This window comes from Notothenia rossii (genome assembly GCF_949606895.1).
Source record: "Notothenia rossii genome assembly, chromosome: 1".
Classification (NCBI taxonomy): domain Eukaryota; kingdom Metazoa; phylum Chordata; class Actinopteri; order Perciformes; family Nototheniidae; genus Notothenia; species Notothenia rossii.
This window is the reverse complement of record NC_136912.1, coordinates 82,620,564-82,648,100: the sequence shown is the minus strand read 5'-3', so window position 1 is coordinate 82,648,100 and position 27,537 is coordinate 82,620,564. Positions and strand designations below refer to the sequence as shown.

The following is a 27,537-nucleotide window of genomic DNA, read 5'->3' as shown; positions in this document are numbered from 1 at the left end:
TGAGGTAGGAAAATATATTTTGTGTATTTTGTGAAAACCTCAATCATATGCTGGCGTCTTAAATTAACACTGTTAAATACTACGGTTTGAGCCTTACAAAAACCCGAAGTTTAATCAAGCAATTAGCATTTTTTGGGCGGTTATTGTGAGAGATATGATGCAACAGTGAAGAACTTAATTACAAGAACTGTAAAACATTTCGAACATCTACTAAAACATTTCAATGACAACACAAGTTGACAGTTTGACACAATTTTATTAGTTTCCTTTGGAAAACCTACCGACTTCGTTGCAACACCACATTTCAATCTACAGTGTACACTTACAAAGAGTTCAGCTCGAACACAACGTTGTGCATTACAGTTAAACAAAAATGATTCAGCAACCAAAAGAATGAGCATGAAGCCAGTGCTGGGTGGTGAGGGACTAACAGTCTGAGGGAAGAAAGGACTTGATCCTGACTAGTAAATATTTACAGACAGCATTTTAGTGGGAAATGCTGAGTATTTTACTGCCAGTAAAACATTTGAACACAAAGGCAACAAAAACAAAAAATTCAACAGGATCTTAAAAAAGTACAGCATTGACAATTAAAAACCACGTTGCATGTTATTTATATTTAGTCCTTGTTTTCTCCTTTCTTTACAAAAATTATTTAACTGCTTTCCGTTTAAACCACCCCAATGCTTCTACAGTTAATACAACAAATCTTTTCAACTTTGAGTGAACAGGCACCGACATGTGGCCTATATTAAAAAATATAAAAAGGAACAGTGGACAGAAAACACGGTCTGGTTCGGAACGCTCCTAGTCGCTCATCTCCATGTCTTCCTGGTGATGGTCGTCTCCATTTAGTTTGGACTTTTTGGGGATTTGGCCCTCGGATCTCTCTATCTCCTCCGGGCCTTTGCGGGCGGGGGTTGAGGCGGAGTCAGAGTCGGTCTTCCTCTCATCGTCATCCTCCTCCAGTCCTTCCTTTTCACTGTCATAACCCTGCTCCTCTTCATCGTAATCCCGGGTCACCTGTCCAAACAATTCAAGTAACTTAAATTCAAGCCAAAGTCCCATGAAATGTAGCCACCTGGGACTATATTTAATGGTAATGTCAGTCGCTTAATGTACCTTCACGTCTCCCTTCTCGCTATCAGACTTGCGATCGCGATCTCGCTCTTTGTCTTTGACCTTCTTCTTCTTGCTGCTGGAGCGTTCTCTCTCATCTCTGCTGCGATCTCTGTCCTCCCTCCTGTCTCTTTCCCGGTCCTTCTCACGCTCCTTGTCCTTCTTTTTTTCCTTCTTGTGACTGTGAACATGACAAATGTATCATTTTTAGTTTGTATACTAAAAATAACTGCATGTATTACATTGAATGTTAAACGTGTTGAACTACTCACCGTTTGGGCGATGGAGACCTGGACAGCTTCTTCTTGGGGGACCGAGTTGCACTTCGGCTTCGCCTGTGTCTCCTGAGAAGCAACATTAAAGAAAGATCTGTTAAGAAATCTGTCATTTCCAAATGATGTACTGCTACCAATGAGAATTATTTTCTGTTGTGAATGTAACATTTCATTGAGGAAAGTATTGTTTCAATCTTAATAATTAGGTTTTAAAATATATGATTGTATTCTATTCAGACAATACAAATGAGTGGTTCATTTCAAGAGACCGTCTGATGTTTATAAATGTTGTTTTATTAAAGAGCAATAGTATACATTCAGACGTTGTTGCCATTCCAATTGGTTAGTCAATAGAAGAATTACTTAAATAATAGTCATCTGCTCAAACTCACCGACTGATGCTTCGGGACCTCCTGGCACTGCTATAGCTCTTTGGAGGCGTCTTTGACCTTTTCTTGGACTTTTCCTCCTTCCTCCTGTCCCTGATCCACACAAGCACGGTCAACATTAGCAAACAGTAGAACATTGCATCAAAACACAGCAGTAAACTTGATCTACTGGTAGCTTTTTTCAAAGTAGCGTGTTTTCAGAAGGTGTGTTAAAAGTCATAACAACACAGACTCTGCACTAGCCGACACACTTTGTGGCCGATAAAAGTAAGTTGTGGTGCAGAGGATCAGTGCAGCTGCTGACCTGGATTTACTGCGGCGGTTCCGGTCTCGAGAGTGAGTCCTCCTCCTGCGGGGGCTCTTAGACCTCCTCCTGCTCCTCGAATGGGACCGCCGTCGAGATTTGCTCTTCGAACGTCTGCCGAAATTAAGAGATTCAACATTTTATAACAGAAAACTTCAGTCAGTACAAAATATTCTATTTACGTCTTGTATGTAGAGGCCACAATCCATTTTGTTTTTCCATCTGACAGTGCGAGTAACAGCTTGTCATGCAGCGGTCTTTACCTGTGTCTTGAGCGAGACCTGGAGCGCCTGCGCCGGGAACGCGAACGGGAGCGGGAATGTTTACGCTTTTCATCCTTTTTATCTGCAAAATCAGTGAAAGAAGTTAAACCTCTTCATGGTAGGAAACATAATGCTCACCAAGGGGTTTGAAATTAGCCTCATATTGGTGAGTCAGTCTCAGAAGGCTATAGGTGGCTAATATTTGTAGCAATAATAGTCAGTTAGTCACGTAATAACAAAACTATTTTGTATCTTTTTTGGTTGCTAATTTTAGACATGTACTCAGACCATAGAACAAATATTCCACTGAATATGGACTGAACTAAAGTGCAGCACCATATTTAATGGATCAGGACGTCAGCAGCTGAATGAAAGAAGATCAGAGCACTCACTTCCTGGCTCGATGGCGGCAGAGATGAGAGACTGCGCCTCTCGGACTCTCTTCATGGCCTCTTCAATCTCCTTATTGGAGGCATCGTTCTTCATCCCTGGATTCATGCCCATTCCGGCTGCCAATGGGTTCATTCTGAAAATGCCATCAATGATTTAGTTTTTCTCTTCAAAGAAATATTTAGGATTGCATAGTCTGCAGGATTGTGGATCGTCTCTTACTTTGGGTCCATGGACTGCATGAGCTTAAGGAAGTCTGCAGAAAGAGCCTGAAAGAGATACAAAGAGGAAATGACTTTTAGAAGGAAATGATCTTATCTAAACATGCGGTGACTAAGGGCGACTGAGCAGGTGCTCACCTGGGGGTTCATGTTGGGGCCCTGCATTCCCATGGCAGCCATCTGCTCCATGTTAGGAACTCCAAGCCCCCCGAATGGATTCCCTCCCATCTGAAACAACACATGGTCTTTACAATGTAACCCTCTTCAACATCTAGTTCATGTTTACCTTCTTCAACACATAAATATAAATCAAATGTCAATTAATCAGAGACCTAGAAGAGTTTACATCCTCGAAAAAACAAATGTCCAAAACTCACAGAAGCCTGGCTGGTAAAACCATTTATAATATTACATCATTTGTCTTAGTTATGTTGAGGAGTCAACTAAAGCTTCTTTTCATTTGTCGATAGAGACAGTTAATGTAAGTCCATGGTGATGTCTTTCAAATACGTTTGAACTACTAATGAACCCCAGAATGTAAACTGTTCAAATATATGTTATGACACTGTTGATCAAACAAACATGTACAGTAATAGGAAACTATCACAATTTCAATGCAAAGTTTAGTCAAAGCTCACCAGAGGATTGGGTGTGGGAAGAAGCCCCCCCCCCGGCATCATTCCTGCCACGGCATTGGCCGGGGCGAGAAGCGACATAGCTTTAGATTCATCAGGAATGACTCCTGGAGAAAAACAAAAACATTTCAGTCCACGCACGGCGCAAACATCGATAAACACTCAGACAAGACTTGCAGACAAGCCTCCTCTTACTACTCTGAGGTAAAAAAATAAAGTATGAAAAATCCACTTTTTTTTTGTCTTGTCTGTAAATCTTGATCCCTGACTTTTGTTGTTGTTGTGAAAGTATGATTGTAGGATTAGCAGCTATGAGTTTATAAGTCACAATACACACTGTGGTCAACACTGCCAAGATTTTTTCACCTGTACTTGATTTTTAAGTCATGAACCAAACGTGAGCAAGCACAGCCAGTTGTCCCGTGGGATGTGCTCTCAACTTTCATTAGATGTTTTATGAACAAGCGACTCGTGCCGGCTGCTTCGCTATAAAGCACACAAAAACATTGAGATACAGAAAACAAAGTTCATGATTTGGGTGTAGACAAGGATACATTTCAACATCACTTACCATTACCTATACTAAAACAGAAAAGGTTCACACATATTACCTTTTCTGGGCTTTTGTTGGTGGTAACTTTGTACAATCCCACCAAAAAACAGAACAACTTAAATTGGAGACCAGATCAAGTATTGCCAACACGCTACAATACTGCTAAATTGTAGCCAACAGTTTGTCACTAAAAGCACTAAACAATATCAAAGATAAACTGCACTTAGCATTAAAGGGCTATTAAAGCTGTGACAAAATCATGACAAATGTGCCCAGAGCTGAAGAAACCAAACAGGAAAATCTAATGGAGATGGTCATCCATGGTGCAATCTGAAAACAGTCTATTTATAATCTGATATTTTACTTTATAAAAAAAATTAAATAAAGGGGGGGAGAGAGGGAGACACACACACACACACACACACATGCGCCCACACACACACACACGCACACACACACACACAACAGAAAGGACACTTGAGAAACAGGATAAGGCTGCAGAAGACAAAACTGTTGGTGGCATTTTCAGGAGGGCCTGGTATATAGGGCTGGCTGAACCAGGAAAAAGAACTGTAAAACACAACAACAAAAGAAACACCACTGTTAAATGTGAGATTCACTCAACTCATGTGTGGAGAGGGTCAATAAAAAGCATTTGTACTGCAACATCAAGCAGAGAAACTACTTTCATCTGGTGTGTTAGTGAAAATTTGGAAATACAGATGCAGTTTAAAATATCAAAAGGCTTTGGCACATTCAGCAGGTAAATGCCAAAGGCAGTTTGTGCGCCCATCATGTTAATCAACTTCCACAACACCTGTTCAGTCTAACTGTAGAGGATGGCACACACCTTCAAAGTATATTCTAGCATGCACAGCTGATTAGTCCGTCTACCCTGCATGCTTTGTGCTGGTGTAGGGATGCCCCGAACATTTAACCCCAATCTGAGCCATTTAATATATCCATTCTGCCATGTCCCGATCCAATATTTATATTTTCCTTTATTATTCAGCTATAATCAAGCATTAAAGGAAAACAAGGCTATACCCTAAACACCCACACAGGAGAAATGATCAGGTATTAGGCAGACTAGACTTCTCTTTAGCACCGAGTGGACCTGTAAGACTGCCATTACATCTATTAGGGCGGGACAATTTACACCTGGAGCTAGGAGACATTAGTAAAGTGCCAGCTATAGCCCTGCCCAATAAACCTACAAAATATCTCTCATCAGCCAGCAACTGAAAACAGCAGTGCATGTGCAGGGATCAATGTGTTCCTACAGCTAGCTAATTGTTTTTGGAGCAAAGAAACTACATGCATGTTTGCTACAAATTTCTTACAATATATTTATTTAAAAGTGAAACCACTGCAGAATGCATATTGGTTCAAGCACAATGGAACATTGTAACAACTGGTGTTTCTTTTGTGCAAAAGGTTTAAATATAAACAGAGGATCAGAGCGTGTGCATGATTCAAAGTCAAAGCCAATACATTTAAATATATCTTGTCCGATTTGATCTGCCTCGATACAAACCAGCAGATCTGCTCGGGGCATCCCTAGTCTGGTGCTGCTCATTGAAATGTATTTTAATGTAAAATGTATTTAAACATGTGAGGTATTGAGATTGCCCTACACCCTCTCCCACCACCCCCTCATTTTGCTTAAGAGTTGTGTGGCTATCCTTTAAAAAAAAAGATGCCTTAAACAGAGAGAAACAAAGTAAATAATTAATATTTTACTGGAGAACAAGAGAGAGAAGGGGGCTTGCGAGCCTGGTGCCATTATTTTTTCTAATCTCCTGATGGCAGCAGAGGACCACTTTCAGCCAGCAAGGAAGGGGCTCTCTGCAAATGACTTGTCCACTATGAAACCACAACACAAATAACAGAGAGAGAAGTTTACAGCTAGATTGTCAGACATGGACACAAATTCACATTTCCCTTGTATATACCTAATAATGCCAAGCATTGAGAAGCTTAGCGATTTCTCTTGGTCACAAAATAACTCAATGTGTTTGCAATTCTATCAAAAATAACCTACACATTGGGATGTATGTTTAGAGATAGCCATGTGAGCAGGAGAGTAATAAAGCAGACACCCACCTTCAGCAAAAGGGACCACGATCAAAGCTCGGTCCACGAAGACGGTGTTCGTCAGGTGTTGGGAAACTCCCACCGACTCAGACTCATGGAACTTTACAAAACAGACACGTGAAGTCACAGGCAAGGGAGAGTCACTGGAAGAAAATACAGATATGTTGTGCAAAGAATACAAACAAGGAGAAAACATGCCTTCTTCAAACTGACCTGATTGAGTTTTGTGTCCCCAGGGACAAGTAACTTAAAAATGGATCATGGTATATACAGTCTCTACATCCTCGATTTAGGCAAACAATGAATCTTAGGATATATTTTGTAGCGTATATAGTGTAATCACAACTCTCATTGACAAATTTGTTGAGAATCACTGTCAATCACTGACGCTTTGAACCTTTGTTGTTGTTAGTCCTCGACATCTCCTACCTGCTGACAAGCCAGGTGTAATTGGATACAGGAAAATACAAAGCAGAGAACAATTATTTCCTACTATAGCCAACTTTGAAATACTGTATATTATGTATTAGCATCCCAAGTGAGAGACAGGGACCTTAGAAATTGGGCACAGGAAGTGACTGGCATTACACTATAAGCATTGAATTAGTGTGGTTTTCCACTTCGTATAAATCAGGATTTTCTACTTAAGGAAATACTGTAGCTGTGACTTCTTGAATCTAGAGACGAAAGTCATGGTCCTCATTGATTCATCTGATAATTACTCAAGTTTTTAGTATATACAAATCACAAAGAGAAAGTCATAGCAAGAAGACATGGACAAAATATCCCATTTACAGTTTTGTTAAGCAGAGAAAGGCTTTGTGTAGGGCTGAAAAAAACGAATCAATCGCACCAACTATCAATACAAATGTAGGTGTCATTTATCAAACAAAAATGCCATACTAACGCTATCATAAATAACTCAAATATGATAATTGTCAATTGAATATCTTTGTGTTTTAGATTAAACAAAAACTTTGTATGGAAACTTTGATTTACCATTTTGTAAACCTACTTTCAGATTGGTGGCTAAGATAATGAAGCAAACACAACTGGTTTAATTCTCATGTACGACTGGGAGCTATCACACCACTAAGTCTGTTTTAAAAAAGGACATTTAATTCCGTCCTAAATCTCTCTAACAAACACAACAGGAGAAATTATCAGTATTAGTCCCTCATCCCTGCTGAAGCTTCCACTAAAGGCGCGGGGAAACGTTAGTATTAGCATGAGGCCTACTCGGCTCTGCAGGCCTAATGAGAGGCCGAGCCCTTAACAACTTTAGCTCAGCAACATAGCGTTTTACTTATTTATATTTCACAATACTCACTCAGGTGGAAACAGTTTGAGCTCCTCTATGTTTCCGAGGAATCCGAACAGAGTCCGCATTTGCTCGGACGTTGTGCTCGGGGAAACATTAGTCACCTGAATGACGTGCGTGTTAGAATTCATTTTGCAATGAGTGCTAAATCGAGCTAGCTAGCTCTGCGCCAGCAACGTGCCTGAATTTAAAACAAAAAAGAGACGAGCTATGTTGTGTTTACGAGGAAAAGAGCGTCAGGCGATTACAAGACCTGGCATTTTTCCTGTAAACAGAAGCTAGTTAATGTTTGCTGCGGGCTAATGTCTACGACAGCCGCGAGCACAGAGCAACAATAGCGCTGCCGAAAATGTCGTGAGGCACTGGTGCCGCATTAAGGTGCAGTTTCTAAACTCGTATTTATGAATCTTCACCTTGTGTGTCCCAGTAAAATAGTGCAAATAAATATGACTGTATTTTTTTTGGTTAATTATTATGGGGGGGGAATCGAACACGTCACATTACCTGAATATATTCTTACTAAATATATTATTAGGTATTTGTTGTTTTATATTAAGAAAACGTTTGTCTGTTAGATTTTGTTATTAGAATATGTATTTTGTTCATTAAAAATACTGAATCGAATCATGAATGAATTATTCAAAAAATAAATGTATTCATATGTAATAAATACATGAATAACGTGCAATTCTTCTACAACGATTGCTGAGTCGTTTATGTAAAAAATTGCACTTTTCCAACAGTCCTTAGAGGCAGCATGGCTGAACCCAAAGTGGGTGTGGCTAGATTGCGTCACAGACAGTATGTTGTTGCTAAGTTGTTAGCTAGAGATTTATCCAACTAATCGTTTTGCCATTTTTTCTCTTGAAATCACAAAGCCCTGCAAACACCGTAATAGCGAAAGAACGACGCATGTATGCAAGGGTGCATTTGCATTTTAAACAACCAAACAGCTTTGCTTTATGCTCGGGTTAAGCAAACAGCGTCGGACTCAACGACCAACATAGAGGCGCAAAGTCGACGTCTGCTAACTTAGCATCTTCGTAAAGCAGCCGGCATGTCAACAGTTTGCCGCAGGGTTTCTTACTGCAGGGATTTAGTTTGTGGGGCATTTCGTGGACTTTAACCTTGTCCTTATTGTCAATGTTAAGTCAGCCAATGCAGCATTACTTCAGAAACGTGAGGCTCTAGAGACACGGGGCGAACAAGATGGCAAAATGAAACTGCAGAGATCAACGACAGGCAAGTACATGCAGTTTTTCTTCCCCATCTGTTAAACCAAATAGTATTGTGTGCATGTTAACTAATGAGATTAAGAGGTTGAGAGGTTAAGTTTGCACGGTGCAACATTGGCGAGGAATGGTTGTTAAACCTGCGATGCAAGAGCTCTTGGAAACTAGTATATTTTGCCCATAGACTGTTTATATAAAGATTTACCCCAAACACTTTGAATATTATGGAACCCATGTATTCCAATGCACGAAAAATACAATTAAAAGGTATACGGGCTTTGAGTATTGGAAGATGTTATTCTAACAAACTACAAGACTTAAAGTACCTGTCACATTTTACTGTGGTGTTTCACTAAAGGTAAAGGTAACATAATCAACAAATGAGTGCACAAAATGTAGACCTATATACTGTTTATTGCAACCAGTTCCATCTCTGTATTTCAAGACTGAAGTATTGTTTTTTTTCTTACAGGAAGATGTGGGTAATTTACCACACATAACTACAACATGGAGGGACATAACCTGGTGACTGTAATGCCTTGCACACCCCCACTCTTATGACACCAACAGGGAGATATGGGCTTCCTCAGACTGGTGGTCAGAATCATGGGTAGGATCAGTACTTTCCGGTCCTATCAGTTTGTGCTTCTGCTCGCTGCTGCGCTTGCTGTTGCAGCTTTTTACTACTTCGGCTCAGAGAGGCAGAACTTCTCCAGCACCACAAAGAGGATCAAGCAGACCCAGTCCACACACAACACCAACAGAAACGATGCAGATTTAACTGTTGACACCAGGCTCTCACCCAAAGATGTATCTGAGGAGCAGGGAGAGGAACAGCAAGATGTGGGAGGAGTGAGCGAAGAATTTAGGCCCGGGAAGGGAGAGATTGGTGGCTCTGGTGACCAACACTACCACGCACTCATGATGTTCACCAAGGTGGACAAAAGTCGGAGTCTTCAGGACAAGTTCAGAGTGGCAATGTTGTCTATGGTGAAGCACGGAGAGTTCATGGAAGGAGAAGTGTTGGTCCTTCATTTTGTGAGCGATCCAGCCAGCAAAGAACTGGGAGAGAAGATGCTGCAGGAATTTCTCCTTGATGCAACGTTTAAGTACGAGGTAAGCATTCTAAAAAAGTTAAACCATACTAGGAATCTGTTATCTATTGCTTTCAATATAAGAGGTTTTGGTGTCCTTTTTAAGGGTTCTTGTTTCAAATAACTACTTCATTTTATTTTCCCCCAGTAAATTAACTAAGTGAGTATTGTCTTCAAATCTCTGGTGTGATACAGTGGCAGAGAAACACATCTTGTATTTAAACTACACAGCTCTGATGAACCCGCAGTAGAGTTTCTTACAGATGCAAAAGAGTATCATTATGTTAACTTAACCAACATATTTTTAACAAGAATAAATCATTGTCAAAGACAAACACATATGCTGTTTAAAGTTGATACACATGGGGGCAGTGTTGGCCTGCAAAATTCATTCCTTACTGATGGAAGCATCCCCTCCCCTACTGTGTTCTCTCAGCCAAAACAGAGGATTATGTTCCCTTTGTGTTGCATGCAATGTCCTGCCTTGTTCATCCTCTTTTGTATTCCTCTCAGAGCACAAGATCTTAAAACCTGTTTACAATTTTCTCTCTCTGATCCTCCTCACCTGCCAGACCTTTCCTCTTAGGAATGTCTCATCATCGACAACATCTGCTGTTGTTTCAGCTTTGTATTGTCTCAGGCTGATCCCATGCCTGCTCTGGTAGGGCCGAGGTTTACTCAGCTTTGCACCTTGGCATTTTGGAGCTTGTGGGTCAGATGGCTTGCTGCTCATTTAACTCTCTGTACTTAGACCAAGCTAAAAGTCTTTTAGGAGAACAACTGTGTGTTGAGTCAAATACAGAAAACATTGATCTGCTGTGTAAGACAAGACAAGCTATTTCTTAAAAAATACACGATACTAGCGTGCAGAGATTATCAACCAAAACACTTCTTTCAAGTATAACTCAGCCAATAATTATAAAGGCTCTGTGTATAACTATTAAAGTTAGTAAAAATACAGAACATGGATAGGATGCTATGGTGGTCAAAAAATCTGTCCACAGTCAGAGACACGGAGATATAAACACCTGTCAAAGTACACACAAAATCTTCTTCAGTAGCCAATAAGTACGTAGGGGTTGGGGGTCTTTCATAATGTACAAGTCCCAAACAGCCCATGAAATCAGCTATAGCAATCCCACATTATGTATGTACACCATCAACATTAATAGTAGTGCTTCTCAGATAGATAGCGCTGTTTGTTGTGTATTCGAAATGCATTTGTGCACAGTAAGTGGGTAGGAATTTAGCTGTATGCAGTTAAGCATATTTTACTTATCAGCTGACATTTGCGGTGCTGCCAATATATATATGATATGCCCAAAATCACCAAAAATAACATACTGATGTATGAGTAATCAATCAATCAATCAATCAATCAATCAATCAATGTTTATTTATATAGCCCAATATCACAAATGTTACATTTGTCTCCGTGGACTTCACAGTTTGTACAGAATATCAGTATGAAAATACGACACCCTCTGTCCTTAGACCCTCACATCGTACAAGGAAAAACTTCCAAAGAAGGAAAAACCCCACAGTTTAAAGGGGAAAATGGGAGAAACCTCAGGGAGAGCAACAGAGGAGGGATCCCTCTCCCAGGACGGTCAGACGTCCAATAGATGCCGTGTGTAAATCGAAGAGATAATACATTTACAACATAGGTAGACGGACCAAATGTTTGAAAATGCACGTGTCTATAATAAGAAAATGAATCCACAAGGATGTCAACAATCCTGTGGGAGCCATCAGGGAAGTGGTATGATGAAAGTCAGGCAGGACCACAGTGACAGGCTCAGCCACGACTCGAAATCCAGGACTCCGATCAGGACTCAGGATCAGCCACGACTCAGGATCCCAGCGTAGATAGACACCAAAAAGAAATTTGGGGGAAGCTGGGTTATTCCGAACATGAGAGTACACAGGTACAGACAGAGAGAAGGAAGAAGTAAGATGTCCCCCGACAAACTAAGCCTATATCAGCAAAACTAGGGGCTGAATCTAATCAGCCCTAACTATAAGCTTTATCAAAAAGGAAGGTCTTAAGCGCACTCTTAAAAACGGATAGGGTGTCTGCCGCCCGAACACAAACTGGAAGCTGATTCCACAAAAGTGAAGCTCGATAAGAAAAGGCTCTGGCTCCCATTGTACTTTTAGAGACTCTAGGAACAACCAACAACCCTGCATTCTTGGAACGCAATGCCCTAGTAGGACAGTATATTATAAGGAGTTATTTAAGGTAAGATGGCGCCTGCCCATTACGAGCTTTGTAGGCGAGAAGAAGAATTTTAAATTCTATCCTGTGTTCTATAGGGAGCCAGTGTAAGGCAGCCAGAACAGGAGTAATGTGGTCCCTTTTCTAAACTCTGGTTAGTGTACGCGCTGCAGCATTTTGAATCAGCTGAAGCGACTTAACTGACTTCTTGGTACACCCTGATAATAAGGAGTTACAATAATCCAGCCTTGAAGTAACAAAAACCAAAAAACTAAAACAGTTCCCTGTATGCCAACTAAGTGCTCTAGTCTTCGCAATAGAATATCATGGTCGATAGTATCAAATGCAGCACTGAGATCGAGCAAAACAAGAATAGAGACAAGTCCTTTGTCTGAGACTATTAGATGGTCATTTGTGACTTTAACCAGAGCTGTCTCTGTGCTATGATGTGTTCTAACAACTTTTTTTCTATCTCTCTCTTACACACTCTTTTGCTTTTATAAATCAAAGTTACATAACATTTACAAGCTGGCTTTACAGTGGTTTTATCATTGTAATGGTATCATTCCAGACCAGTGCTTTTAAACATGGTTGGAGATAATGAATAATGAAATGATGTTCTGATACACGTACAGCCACTTAAATCCTGCCAAAGTTACAGATGGCTCGGGGTCTCCCAGGGCCCCGATGGAGGCAGTGTATGAGCACGTTCACTTCCTTGCCTGCTCATCCCGAGCCGCATTCCTTTTTAATTATTTATCTATAGGAGCAGGAAGATAAGACAACTGGTATGCAATAATTTTAGCCTCTATCTAGTGAGTTCATCAGTGGTAAATTCAGTGACCCACTTGACATTCGCAACCAACAGCCTGTAGAGTCACACTGCCCAGAGGCTGTACTCATTACTGCTGACCATCGTTCAAACAACATATTGGAGCAGTGTGGGTCATCCTGTTCAGTAATTAGCACAGATGATCACAGTGCTGTGGTATTCTACGTTTTATATGCTGCTGGATGACTTTAGGTAGTAGTGGACATAGTAAATGGCAGGATCCACTACAAACTAAAACAGTACATTTGTAAAACACAGAGAATCAAGGGGTTAGTTCATTTATACCAGTCATAGAAAAAACTAACTAACCAATGAAGAGGGTTCTGCAGAAAATACAGTTTTTGTCAATGGATTCTGGTGGCTTTGATGACAGCATAGATAACGTCTTCTTTCCCCATTGTGAAGGCTGTCAGACGGCAAAGGTTAGCGTCAATTAAACTGATAAGACGCTGTGAAATTAATAACTTCAAAAGACAAACAACAATAGTCTTTTGAATGAACATAGCGTAATTTGTTGAGCAAAAATGCTTCAGTGCTAAATTGTAATGCTATTTTTAAAGAATGTTTTGTATTATTTATTGTGGCCATTTGGGGAAAATAGTAAACATGGCTTAGCTGTGTTAATGGAAAGCCATACTAATTAAGTCTATTAAATATTCAAGATCTTCCAAAAATACAAAGGTGGAATTTGGGTAATCTTTCCTTACATACTTGTCTCATACCATAGTTATTGTTAATCCTCTTTGACCAAGGCTATATTCAGTGCAGCACGAAACACAGTTGTGCACAATATTCCCCCAGTTTCTCCTTCCTCTAGTCTAGTTCGTCTCTTCAACAGGTTGGGATTGAACAGTGAGTTTGTGACTTTGAGAAGTAATATTGTACTTTCACAGAGGGTTTGCCTGAAGCTGCCAGGGTTTATTATCATGTTTGCCCATTGAGACACACAGGCCGGATTTATAATACGACAGCCATATTGTCCCGGTCTTAAGTGAGACCTTTAACATAAACAGGAACTAATGCCAAGCTTAACCAAAAAGGCCTGAATCTCCTCAGGAAATACTGTTTGTCTCAAACCAACACATCTTTTTCCTCCTGCTGAAAAGCTTTAACAATAATCAGTGCTTACTGTATTTATTTTTTAATCCTCTTTCAGTAATCTACTGTATATGAACTGTACACGATCAAAACAGAGACCGACGTGGTGTGTGATTTGAAGCCTATTGGAGGGGAAGCGAGAGGCAGTGTGTGTTATTATCTGATACGATGCATTCATGTGTAAACAAACACATCTTTTAGAATCAAAATGCTAGTGTGTAACATCATTTTATTTTATTTTTTTACTAGTTGAAATTCACTGGACGGCGCCTTTCTTTCTTTTATGTGCATGTTCTGATTTTCAATGGTAAAGGCATAAATAAATGTTTTTTTTCTGATTGTCAGTCAGATATTACATCTAAAATAATATTCCCATTTACTCCCACAATTAGGGTATATCCGAACCTGCACATTTACAGCTTTCAGAATATGTTTATGGTAATATGTACCAATGATTTATAAATATCTTAAATCTTTCCATATACATGTATGTGACTCTTTGTTGTACTAACGTACCTCCACTGTGCGTGCAGGTGTTGTTCCATGACGTGGTTGATCTCACACACAAGCTGTTCCCCATCGTGGAGGCCATGCAGAAGTACTTCAGCGCCGGCTCTGGGGCTTACTACAGCGACGCCATTTTCTTCCTGTCTGTTGCCATGCATCAAATCATGCCTGAAAGTAAGGAAAAGCTACTTTTGGCACATTTATTTTTCAGTTAAAGGACCATCAGATGTATAGATCTTTAAGTATTTAAGTGTAGTGTAGTTTTAGTTGTATTGGCATGTTTGAAAATATCTGTCCTTAGGATATTTTACTAGAGACACGTCTCGGGGTGGGCGATATTGAAAAATATATTATCACGATATTTTTCAAGCAGTATCACGATAGACGATATATATCACGATATTTTTTCATGTCGGTTATTATGGTTATTTTTCAAGTTACTTAACAGTACAACCACCTACAAGGTAACAGAAACTAAAACAAAAAGGAGTAACAGACCAAAATAGCATTTCAAGCTGGTTTTATTTCTGAAATGAATCCCTGAATGAACAATTCAACATTTTGATATGGCTTCAAGGCACAGTTTCTCAGTATAAAAATGAACTTTCTGAGGTAGCACTAACAGTGAACATCAATAAACATGAAAAGGAGGGTAAAACATAACTAGTAAGTAAAACATAAAACATCATTGAGGAAAAGTCAGTGCCAAACAATTAAAATGTAAACTTTAGACTTGAAGTGCAATAAAAGACTTTAGCATAACTGAAGGGAAAAACTATATAAATACCTTATTGATCAAATAAAATATAAGCCAACAGAATCAAACAAGACAATAAATAAAGTGAAATACTGTCTGAATCCTGACTAGACAGCTTTAGAGCATGTCTTTCACATCAGTTTTTTTTTTAATAGTTTTTTTCCCCCCCAAAAAAATCATTAAATCTTTTTTTTTTCAATTTTTGTTTTGTTTTATCACGATAGATACGATATCTCTGAAAAAGCATATCGTGGAGAACTAATATCGTCACGACAATATATATCGTCATATCGCCCACCCCTACGTCTAACTGTCACAAAGAAGTCAAGTTCATGTAAAGCATTTTGGATGTTTTTCAACGTCATAATTAAATCATATCTACAGACATAACTATTGTAAACAAACCTAATGATGAATGATGGTTAGAATTTCCATGTATTAAAAATCCTGTCATTTAAGCAGCTTGTAATGGTTTTTAAAATGTGTTGTCCTTCACATTTGGATCAAGAACTGTGCCCAATAAGTACAAAAATGTCACAATGTGGATAAGGGTGCAACAACTAATCGACTTAATCGATTAAAATCGATGACCTAATTCAGTCGTCGATTCGTTGGTGACGTCATCACGTGTGTTTTACGTGCCGTTTTTATAGGTACCTGAGACATTTAAAAAATACATGTCATATGTATTATTGCTACATAAACATTATATTGCAGTCTTAGTGTCGCCAACTCGTTTCTAACATGCAAAAAGACAAAAAAATGCGTCTATGGTGTATTTTCGATCTTTCCAATCCAGACGAGAGTCATCTCTCTCTCCCCCCCGTCTGTGTGCGAAGGGACGGGGCATTTTACACACACGCGGCTGTTACATGCATGCAACACACACAGGGCGGGGATGACTGAGAGAACTAAGCGCTCCAAGCTATGGTTACATTTCTTGAGGTAGACAATGCTCGTTGCCAATAGTGCAATAAGAGTTTATCATGTAAGGGCGGTAACACGAGCAATTTGTCTAAACATTTAGCAAAAGTGCACCGCATTCAGACGGAGAAATGCATCGGGTTCAACTGTCTCTACGGAGTTAACCAAATTATATAAACATGGGTTAATGATTAGAGGTAACTGGGTTATTTATTTTGTTAAAGTTTCAGCTATTCTGTTTACAGTTCTGTCATCAGACTATTTAATATGCTTTGTTAAAACATTGTTGTTTCTTTTGATGTGAAATATTATTTATTTTATTTAAATAAAAAGCAATGTTAATTTTGTTTGCAATTTGTTAAGTTAATTTAATAATAATATATGTATTTTTGAATCAAGTATTCATCTTTATTGTCTTCATTGTTAGTTTCCACATGCCTAAAACAACCTCAAGCTAAATCTAAAAGTTGATGGCTAAATCAGAGCGTTTGACAAATTGTGCAAGGCATAATAGTCTGAATAGTCGATTAATCGTTTCATTAATCGATAGATTAATCGATTATCAAATTAGTCGTTTGTTGCAGCTCTAAATGTGGATAGGAAATTGTATAACTTACACAATCATTTAAAAAAAAAAAAAGGCAATTCAGTTTTATACAAATATTGTTTGTTAGTATATAAAGCTTTAAAATTAGTATTATGTTTTTTAATCCGGCGGTCCATGTTTTAAATTCCCTCTGGTGATGACTTCTCTAAACTGCGTAGGGTAGGGTATCTGACAGATATGTAACGTGCTGCAGAGGCCCTTTAGAGTGTGGGGGGGCGGGGGGGGGGGGGTTTGTCATGTTGCTTCTGCCCACATTAGTGCCCCCTGTGTTGGTGCTGACTGATGGCAGAGGCCCCCTCTGTTGGGCCTCTCTTCAGTGGATGTGCAGCATGGGGCACCACCAAAAGTGAACCAAACCACCAGGCTTTAAATCAATAGTCACCGGAGGTACCAATGAACCCTGAAGTATCTGTCTGCAATAAAAGGGCACCGTCCTATTTCAGGTTTTAAAGTGATCTCAGACTACACTGAGGGAACACTCTATATTTTAAACCTATTTTAACATTGATGATATAAATCACTGTCCAAAATACAACATGCAAAGAAATGAATAAGAACAATGCAAATATCAAGGTATCACAATCCACAACAATATGCACATTGACACGCAGACCCATGATGCTTTATTCAGAGCTTAGAAGGCACACCTCATATGCACATAATATCCTACTTTGCCACATTAAAACCCCTCCATAGCATTCATATTCAAAATACAATTCCTTCAATTCTGTTGCTGACAATGAATCATCACATTTTGGTTCTTTAGGGTTAACTTAAATGTGTTATTTCGGCATTAATAATGAAAAGATAGTAGGGTCCTATCATGACCAGGGTTAATTATTGTCATTGTTTTAGTCTAAAGTGAAGAGTTTTTCCAGCAGTTACATGAATAAAGTATTCTCATAAATATGACAGTACTGGATATCAGAATCAACAGCACGAGCTGGAAGCTGAATGTCTTTATTTATTAGCTTTCCCCAGAGAAAGATGCTGCCTGTCCATATTTGAAGGCTTGACTTCCCCTGTGGTCAATTTCAGGTTTTCTCCAAGGTTTTTTTAAAGCACTTCAAAAGTGCTGTTTATATTTCTCAGGAAAGTAGGATATCACTTAAGAAGCAGGAGAATAAATAAAAGATTATTCTTGGAGGGAATTTTTTTTAGTTTGTGGCTTTCACTCTGCTGTCAACTCTGAAAAGTAATTTGTTGTGAAGCCCAGAGTTCTTTGAATGACTGAATTTAAAACATATTGCCAGTGTGGCATCATGTGATAAACATCCCCCCCCCCCCCCCTACCCCGAGCAGTAGGCTACTTGGTCTGAGCTGAAGGTGTGTGTCTGATGTTCTCTGTTTGTACCCAGCTCACTAGAGAAAGGGGAAGCAACTTCAAACAAGGAGGAATTAGTCCAATAAAGATATTTAAATTACAAGGAACGCATGTTATTATAAGCCCAAACAAATAGGCGAACTACAAAGGAAAGGGACTTTTTAAAGTGATGCAAATTAGTCGCTTTTCGGCGCCTCCCGCTTTTTTAACGCTGCTTTGGGTGACTTGTGTAATTCGTGGAGAACCGAAGAGTTTTCGATTTTTGGGGGGGGGGGGGGGGGTCCGTTAGTCCGTCCGTTAGTCCGTCCGACTGACGGACAACTTCTCACTTCAAAAAAGAAGAAGAAATCCAGATCGCAAAATAATTAAACAAGCGAGTGCCTGTTTTTCCTGGCCAAGTACAGGTTCCTTGAACACAACACGAGCGTAACGTGTCTTCACGTGGTTATGTCTCGTCTGAAAGAAGTGTAGACTAGACTAGAGTGCTTACGGAGAGCACCGGAACGCCGCTCCAGCGCTTCAAATATTGCAGTACCCATAAGGAGCCGTACACATGCCGCAGTGTTTGCGTGGCTGTGTCTTTAGTTGTAAGCACAGTGGCGATCTGTTGTTATTAGCATCTGGTTAGCTAGCTATGCTAACGAATTTAAAGAGCTTTTCTACAACCAGGTGGAAGAGAGCTCTCTCCTGAGAGGCTCAAATAACCTCAGCTCAGTGAGGTTAAGGCACACCTTGATATAATCATTATAATTATTAATGAGACATAGACTAAATGAAAAACAGGTATAAAATACTATTTGACAGTAACAAAACAGTTGTTAAAAATAACAAGAATAGAGTTTAAAAGGGGAGTGATTTGTAAAATATCCCAAAAGAAAAATCTGCTTCCAGTTCTATTTCAAATGGGTGTTAAAAGATGTACTCATAGATCTCCTCATGTTGCTCTCAAAGTGCACCAGATTGATGCTTTTAACTTCAATATTTAAAAAAAAATCTTCTAAATACATTTGCACACATTTTGTGTCCATATCTTTCTGTTTTGGTGGTCATGCCAAACTGCACATGCATGGTAAGAGGTTGCTTTTTCTTTGCACAGCATGAAAGAAAAGCCAAATGAATGGGCTGTTGATTTTAGTTTTTTTAAGCAGAGGTTGAGTTCAATAATTTGTACGGCCCTCGGAGGATGTTGTAAAAATTGAAAGGAAAAAGGTTCCCCACCCCTGCTGTAAATAATAATACAAAAACCTTGATTTATAACTTAACATCTCTGTCTCCTATTGATCTGAGTATATTATAAAGAATAGCCAGTTCATTGAAGCATTATAGCACAGGCCTTTGACAGATGGTATATTACGCTGTTTTTTTCCTGCTTCGAATAGTTCTCTCTTTTTTCACAATACCTGTGTTTGCATCACTGTTTTTAGGTGAAACATTTAACTAAACCTCAATACCATATTTGAAACATTACCCTTGGTCCTACTGTTTGTAGTCAAGAAAATTATTGTCAGTCTGAACACCACAGCGATTAACGCGGTGGCAAGCATGTTTGCAACATAAAAGGGTTAGACACATGAGAGGGGGGTGTCTGCAGCTGTAAAAGTGTCTCACGTTGGGTTTTTTAAAATGATTAGAGATCAATCATGTGCCACCCATCTGATCTGTGTCCAAGTGGTCATACATTTCTATTTTAAAGAATCCTTTTATCTCTAAAGGGCATAATGTGGTTGTCTTAACAGAGAGTGTGTGGGTACTAGTTTCCTGAAACTCATCCAGGGAGCTACGCAGAACATCATTTATGATTAAATACAGGGTGAAAAAACAAGCATGTTATCAATAAGTAAATATATAGCAGCTGCAAGTAGGAGGGCTGGATTTAACATCCTTTAACTTGAGAAGTGGGATATTCCAGCAAGTTTAATTATGATGTCAAAAGAGAAGATAAAGCAGAGATAATGTGAAGCACTTTTGGTTCGGTGTAAGCTAAGCAGCCTTGAGTCTGTGTATTCAACATTTCTTTAATCGATGAAGCTAAATAGATTTAGCAAAACAGCTTTCAATTATAAATAAAATGTTATTTGCAAAGAGAAGACATTATTATGTTTGATATACTGTATATAATTAACAGTGTTAAAAGCAGTCAGTAGACAAATGGACTCTAAGGACTCTATTTTCGCACCACCAGTCCTTGGAGGATGAGAAATATTGCAAAATGGAAACGATGAGGTTTCTAAGAAACAGTTTTTGTTGATGGAGAGGTGTTCCTTGTTTTGTTTCGCCTCTAGAGGTCTTAACATGCTGGGACTTGAGTCTCTCCCACACCTTGGCCTCTATTTTCCACCTCCGACAGGATGATGTGTGAATTGCTTTGCTTAAGTGAGAATGATGTTACCTGGAAGCGAGACACTAGCTAAACTATTGGTTTTCCCACAGGCCTACATTTACACAGCAAATGGATGAAAGAAAATTATAATTTATTGCAATTTCTTTTATGTTGTGACTTCCAAGAAATTCAAAGACGTTTTGTGATACTGTGAAAAACTTTTAATAACTTGTATTTGTTATAAAAACATGATGTTCTGTCTTTTTCAGGCTCTAAACATGCTTTATAGTAAGCAAAAGTTCTAAAATTAGAATTCTGAGTAGTGCTGGATTTAGTTTACATTACCTGACTTCCTCTTTTTGGAATTGGAGATTCACTGCATGTTACTGTTGTGTTGTGTCTTCTTCTAATTTAGAAAAATAATAATATAATTATCAACTATCAATATTTAAAGATACAACATTGTAACTTTAGATTTTTATCTGATGATAAACACATGGTCATATTTGTGTTTTGTGCATTTCATATATGGGGACATAGGGAGGGCGAAAAGTATAACAGGTGATTCCCTCTCTCTGATAAAGGGTGTTTTCCAATGACGGTTGGTGAAAAAATAAACAATGAACCATATGAGAAGGCCATAAGTACTCACATCAAGATACATATTAGTGCTTAATCAGGTTGACCCACTTTCTTCCTGAAAGAAATGTGATTTTAGATAACAGTGTCTCTGTTGTTGTGTTGCTGTGTCTGAGTTTAGGTTTAGTCTGATATGATCTGAGCCGTAGACGAGCTCTACTTCAGCCACTTATCAATGTTACTCCTGCAGTACAGTGTACAACATCCATACATGGACCTGGTCAAGATTTATTTTACCTCCCTTTATTTGTACTTATCCATTTAGTAAATCTACGTTTTTCATCCTAACATGTAATTTAACTGAAGTCAGGAATAATAAGTAATTTCTTAATGCTGCTTGAGTAAACCAGATGAAAGTCAGTTAAAACATTTGGCTCCTTGGCATTTTTATTTAGTGAAAAAATTCCAAAACTGCCATTACTGTATATATCCATCTCTCTAATTAGTCAGACTCTAAAAAAAAAGTATGTAACTAATGTTGTGCTCACTGGTTACGTTGAGGTTGAATTTACATCTCTGGTGAACTCGGCAGTAACATTTTAAACTGTAGGACAGTAATAGACTACAGAACAGCTGTGCAGCAGTCCACAGGGACAGACAGCACTACTGAAAGAGTTTTGTCTGTGTACGTAATTTCCATTTCACCCCAAAAACGTGTTGCTTCTTCTCCTGTAATCCTTGCTGAGAGGATATTTAGGAACAAAAAGAGATGCAAGTGTCAGAAAAATAAGACGTCTCTCTCTCTCTCTCTCGTTGCCTCAGGCTCATACCCAGTTTGCTATAAATAATGAAACTGTCAAGCCTGAAATACAAACTAGCTACTGCAGAATCTGTCTCACACAGTTCACTTTTCCAGATTTATTTCCCCTAAAGTTAATCATAAAATTGTTTTTGTAAATGACATATTTTTTTTTCAACTAAAAGCAAAATCAGCAAACAATTTATAACAGAGGAGTGGTAAAATAAACACTACATTTCTGATTTGAGAAAGTGCAGCAAGAGGCACTAGTCTTGTAATCTATTGAAATCATCTGTTTATTGAAATCACATGCCAGGATCAAACACTGCCATACTTTCACCTTCAAAGGACTTTGTTTTGAGTCATTGATCTGACATCAAACTCTCCACATCACAGTGTTGTACCAACTTCAGGCCCTCTTCCTGTTATTCTCCACTAGTTAAGCTCGGCTAGTACCAACAAACAGCGAGGACAACTCTTAGATTACCCGCCCGAGCCCCTCTCTGTTGCCACAGTACATGGAGGCATTGTGATGGCAGCTTCCTTGTTTGGAGAGCATAGAAAACAGGTCGCCTCCGCGTTGCTGAGTCTCCTTTTTCCATCACTAGTTCCAACAGAAACTGCCTCTCAAATATCTCTGCAGCACAAACTTGTTGTACAGCTTAAATCTTCCATTAGTAACAAATATTACACTGATGAAATGTTTAGCTTTTCAGTCGGCTTTGTTCAGGCCAAGTTGTGATTTTTTTTTTCAATTCCAAAAATAGGGTGTTCATACTGTTTGACCTTGAGTACAGTCCTGCATTGGATCCCTGTCTATTTTTCCCGTAATATAATAAGACTACGGTGATAAATTAGAATGATTCAAGAGTTCTTTCACTAAATTCTTTCACTTTATTAAATTACATATGCAACTTTCACAATAACAGTGACAACATCAAAATACATTTTGAAACATGGAGTTATTGACTTGATGCAAAGTCTTACAACTCAGGGTAAAACATTTTTTTTAGCAGGAAATGTACAAATATAGAAACTGCTTTTTTAAAAAATTTTATTCTATTTTGGAGAACCCAGCTCGAGTGCGCTAGAATTTGAAAATACACAGCCGGAAGAAATCTGCTACTTCCTTACAGAGCCCCTCCTCCAACACACACGAACGCGCACATGACCAATGAGGGCACGAGATAAGTTTGTGCACAGATGGAAGGCTGACAGGCAGGTAGGCCATCCAGTTACTTTAGCCGGACCGGCTAAAATGATTGGTCGTGCTTTTTACAGTACTACGGCTTCCACAGATATTTTAATGGATTTTTTGTCAAAGCACTTAAGATATTCATTGCTATCGGGATGTTAAGAGCATTCCATGGAATATAACAAAAAGTGTATCTCGAGCCGGTTTCTCAAACTTACCTACCCCACCTTTAAGCAACATTGAAATAAACAGTGTACAGATGGGACAATGGGGCCCATGCTGCCATGAAGAAGATATTCAATCTGCTCTGCCTTGTTACATATAAACTAAACCAATAGGTAATTAGTTGTCTTTTTTTCTGTTAAAGCTGGGGTAGGTAAGTTTGAGAAATCGGCTTAAGTGCTTTGACAAAAAATCCATACAAAAATGTCATCTGTGGAAGCAGTAGTACTGTAAAAAGCCCGACCAATCATTTTAGCCGGCCCGGCTAAAATAACTGGATGGCCTACCTGCCTGTCAGCCTTCCACCTGTGTACAAACTTATCTCGTGCCCTCATTGGTCATGTGCAATTTTGTGTGTGTTGGAGGAGGGGCTCTGTAAGGAAGTGGCAGAGCTGGTTTCTCCAAAATGTCCTACCCCACCTTTAAGTGTAGCCTCCTTTTCTTTTAATAAATATGTTGTTTATATACTGGATGGATGATGCAACACATTTTCCCTTCAAAATATAATACACTTTTGTGCTATTGGAATTATAATATCCTACAAATTGCACATTTGTTGGCTGCTAGATCCCAGCATGGCTTTAAAGAACTGAAAAACTGTTGAATTGAGCTCTGAAGGCCCATAATGCAGGAGGCCCATGCAGCTTATTATTTTGAAGTACTCCTGCCTTTTCACAATTGTGCCAATTCCGCAGTCTTTGTCAAAATGACCTTCTGCCAATAAATGTTTACTGCTCTCAATAGAGACTGTCTTCTTTGACAGTTCGTCCTGAGCTGACAAGTGTTTTCATCTGTTCAATGATCATGTTGTGCCCCTGACACCATTCCTGAGTGTTTCCCATCATTTCATCCCCATGGTTACCAGCAAAACATAGGAAGCTGAAACAATGGACAGATGAGGGCCTGCATATCCTGGATACTGCCGTTACCATTTTATCCACAAACAGCTGTGTTAATAATTGACTGTATGTACGCTCACAACTGCCAAACGTCCACTCCTTTAAAGAAATCTATCCCCAGATTTCTCCAGATTTCTCCACACAATTCATTTGCAATTTTCTTTTCTAGGTCAATGGTAAAATTGAAATCACCCCTGGTAGTCAAAAACACAATCTCAGAGAAACCATTATGGCTTGTCAAGAGTAGTCCTCTCCTATTTTCTCGAACTGTGAATGAATAGAAGGATCTTTGGAAGTGATTGGAAAAAATCAAACTATGTGCATTGTTAGACAGTTTACTCAGAAGTAGATTTAGTGTGATTGTTTTTATAATGGACAACTCTTTTTGTGTCATGAAATAAACTAGTTAAAACATGTTTTTATTCACAATTCAATTATTCTAACCGGACAGAGGACTCTTGTTCTTTGTTTAAATGGCAACCGTTATTTAGAAGTTTACACAGGTTTCTTTTTTAAGTTTGATGCGGCCCTATTAATGGGAAATAATGTGCTTTTTTCCCAGGTCTGACGCGCATAGTGCAGCTTGACCTGGATCTGAAATACAGGACCAACATCAGGGACCTTTTTAAAGAATTTGACCGGTTTCCTCCAGGAGCGGTGATAGGCATCACCAGAGAGATGCAGCCCGTCTACAGGTGAGCAGTGTGGCACAACACATCAGATATTAGTGACACATGCTTTGGGATATAAACATGTCCTACATGACTGTATACATAGTATGGTCTTAGGTCTCAACTAAATATATAATTGTGTCATGAGTCCAACATTTGGCTGTTAACTTCAACTGCATATCAAGCCTCCATGCATTGTCATTACGGAATGAAATGTTTCAAAGCACCGACCATAAAATTAATTTTGGTTAGATTGTTATTCATGCTTTCTTTTTTTTTGGACTGATATTTCATCCCTTCGTCTTTCAGTGTATCTTTTACCTTGTCCATTTGTGGCTTAAAAAATTAAGAAGGATCACAAATCTGTTTAGCAAAGTGTATTTTGTATTGTTGTACATATGCATGGGATGGCAGCGAAAAGCCACATTAGCAATATAATTTTAATCTTATCTCTAATGAGTTAAAAGCCCTCGCTCCAATCACACTCACTATTGTCCCCAGATGGGTTTTAGTTTTCATGCGCCTCACTTGCATATTCACAGTTTTTTCTCTCTCACAGTTTTTAAGTGAGAAAGAACATCAGATATCTCCCATACAGACTTCTTCACAAGAACCTCAGCAGTGTTACCAATCTGACATTTCCCATCTACTAGCAAAACAGAGACAATTAGTGGCCTTTTTAATGATTTGTGTTATCATTGTCAGCCCAGGTTTTTTTTTACAGGATTGTTATGCAACCCGAAACATTTAAAATGTGTTTCAATAATGGTTGATTGTAAAATCAAAACTTGGATAAGAATAGGAATGCAAATGATCATGTTGTCTTCCAATACAAAAGCGGGAGGTTTATTTTGTTTATGTCCACATTACTAGTCTATATAGTATAATGCTTTAGCTTCCGCACTAGGCCAAATGTACCAAATGTTTGACAATAAATGTAACTGACAAAGTTGACTTGTACAAAGTCAACCACTGATAATACTCCTTTTTCCTGACACCTAAAGCCAGTGCTGCAAGATAGTGTTCCATGAAGAGGCTGTGAAGTCACTGTTGCAATATAGTACAACAATTAGTATATTTTAGGTACATCTTATCAGATTAATAATTGAAGATTTGGCAGAAATGTGCCATCTTGTTAGAAAAAGTCTTGTTCCCAACCTTTGATTCAAAAGTGTCTCTTCGTTAGACAGGAGTCTGGAGTAAATAAACAATCTGCTGATCCCAGAACTGACAAACACTCTTATGTGATTGCAGGGTTTCCCACACATAGACTATACTTGGGCGGGCCGCCCAGTAGGGATGGGAATTTGAAAGCAAACGTATATTCGAATATTCGACCCCCCAAAAAACGGTTAACCGGTTAACCGAAATGTACTTATCCTATAAAACAAAATGGGTAAAAGAAAATGTTTCAAATATCTTTTTTTTTTTGTACCCAATTTTTTTCTATAATTTTTGTAAATAAATACATATATGTTCAAATAAGTGAAGAAACCAAGTCGAATTTGTCAAATGTATTGAACTGGTGATCACAGTTTGACAGCTATAGGCCTACAGCTTTCATGTGCGGAGGCGATTCACAATCAGCCCAGCTGTAGACGAGACCCTCTCAGCTGGAATGGAGGTTGCGGCCGGGTATAGCAAGGTATAGAGAACCGCAGTGACGCGTCATAAAACCCGGAAGTAAACTTCTTCCGGTTCCTTCTTGAAAAAACAATGCAATTTCTCCATAGGATTTTGGAAAATAGCTCGAAATAAGGTCTGTGGTTGACACACATTTAAGAGAGGGATCACGTTTTGTTCAGCCGGAAAATCTCCACATGTCAACCCTACTTTTATAATTTTTGAATCATAAATCTAGTCGCCAGAAGCAAAATTCTAACATTATGCTATATTCGAACTACAAGCCAGTACAGCAGCAGGGTCGCACGACTTCAACGTCACGCCAACTTAAGATCGTTTCAACTGACTTGCACTGAAACTGCACTTTGAACACTTTAAACATATTAACATTTTAAACTGTATACCCCGATTATCTAGGCCCTTTTTGTTTTGTTTAATGTATACCACGTTTATCTAGGCCCTTTTTGTTTTGTTTTATGTATACATGTCACACTGTGGGAAACAATATTTCTGGATGTATAACACAGGTAGAATTTTGACAATAAAGCTGACTTTGACTTTCGCGCGCTTGCATATTTTAACAAAGCTTTTCATTTTAGCCACACTGAATTTAACTAGAAGTCATGGCTGTGTCAATTACCAGTCTGATATCGTTTTACAAAGATGACAAGAGTGTAGATAGGAGAGAACCACCACAAGTCAGGACACGTAAAACAGTGCAGCCTAGATGAAGGTGTGCTTACCGGTGTTGTCAGGGCTAGCATGAGGGACAAGGTTTATAGTGTCGGTGAGTAGTGATAGCAAGAGTACCGTTAACCTAGAGTTAATTTATTCACATTAATTCCCATCAACAAATCCATTTTATGTGTCACATGAAATCTTTATTAGGCAAGGCAAGTTTCTTTATATAGCACTTTTCAACACAAGGCAATTCAAAGTGCTTTACAAAAAATGAAAGACATTAAGAAAATGGCATTTAAAATCAGTCATTAAAAAGAAAAGCTAATAAAATAAACATTAAAAGTTACAGTGCAGTTTAAGATATGAATAGTTCAATTAAAAGCAGCGA

The 27,537-nt window shown here is 38.8% G+C and overlaps 2 protein-coding genes across 3 annotated transcripts in view; one reads left to right on the top strand and one right to left on the bottom strand.

The window, feature by feature from the left end:
* Positions 1-236: 236 nt before the first annotated feature.
* On the bottom strand, positions 237-7,942 carry srsf11 (serine and arginine rich splicing factor 11). Of its 2 annotated transcripts, XM_079650004.1 has the most exons (12): positions 7,577-7,942; positions 6,256-6,389; positions 3,600-3,703; positions 3,100-3,189; positions 2,963-3,009; positions 2,743-2,876; positions 2,351-2,432; positions 2,088-2,201; positions 1,787-1,876; positions 1,392-1,463; positions 1,123-1,300; positions 237-1,023 (listed from the first exon to the last, which is right to left on the bottom strand). In XM_079650004.1, exons 1-12 carry the CDS (start codon positions 7,696-7,698, stop codon positions 808-810), a joined length of 1,383 nt encoding a protein of 460 aa, XP_079506130.1. In that variant the 5' UTR covers positions 7,699-7,942; the 3' UTR covers positions 237-807. The 2 variants fall into 2 exon arrangements, with proteins under 2 accessions (XP_079506130.1, XP_079506131.1); XM_079650005.1 differs by lacking the exons at positions 6,256-6,389; positions 7,577-7,942 and adding an exon at positions 3,963-6,165.
* Positions 7,943-8,340: 398 nt separating this feature from the next.
* Positions 8,341-27,537, top strand: part of xxylt1 (xyloside xylosyltransferase 1) — a 31,514-nt gene continuing 12,317 nt past the window's right edge. Inside the window, exons 1-4 of the mRNA XM_079653990.1 lie at positions 8,341-8,809; positions 9,272-9,915; positions 14,575-14,722; positions 24,737-24,869. Of these exons, the coding sequence (XP_079510116.1) occupies positions 9,376-9,915; positions 14,575-14,722; positions 24,737-24,869 (821 nt within the window). The 5' untranslated portion in view covers positions 8,341-8,809; positions 9,272-9,375. The remainder of the gene's footprint in view (positions 8,810-9,271; positions 9,916-14,574; positions 14,723-24,736; positions 24,870-27,537) is intronic.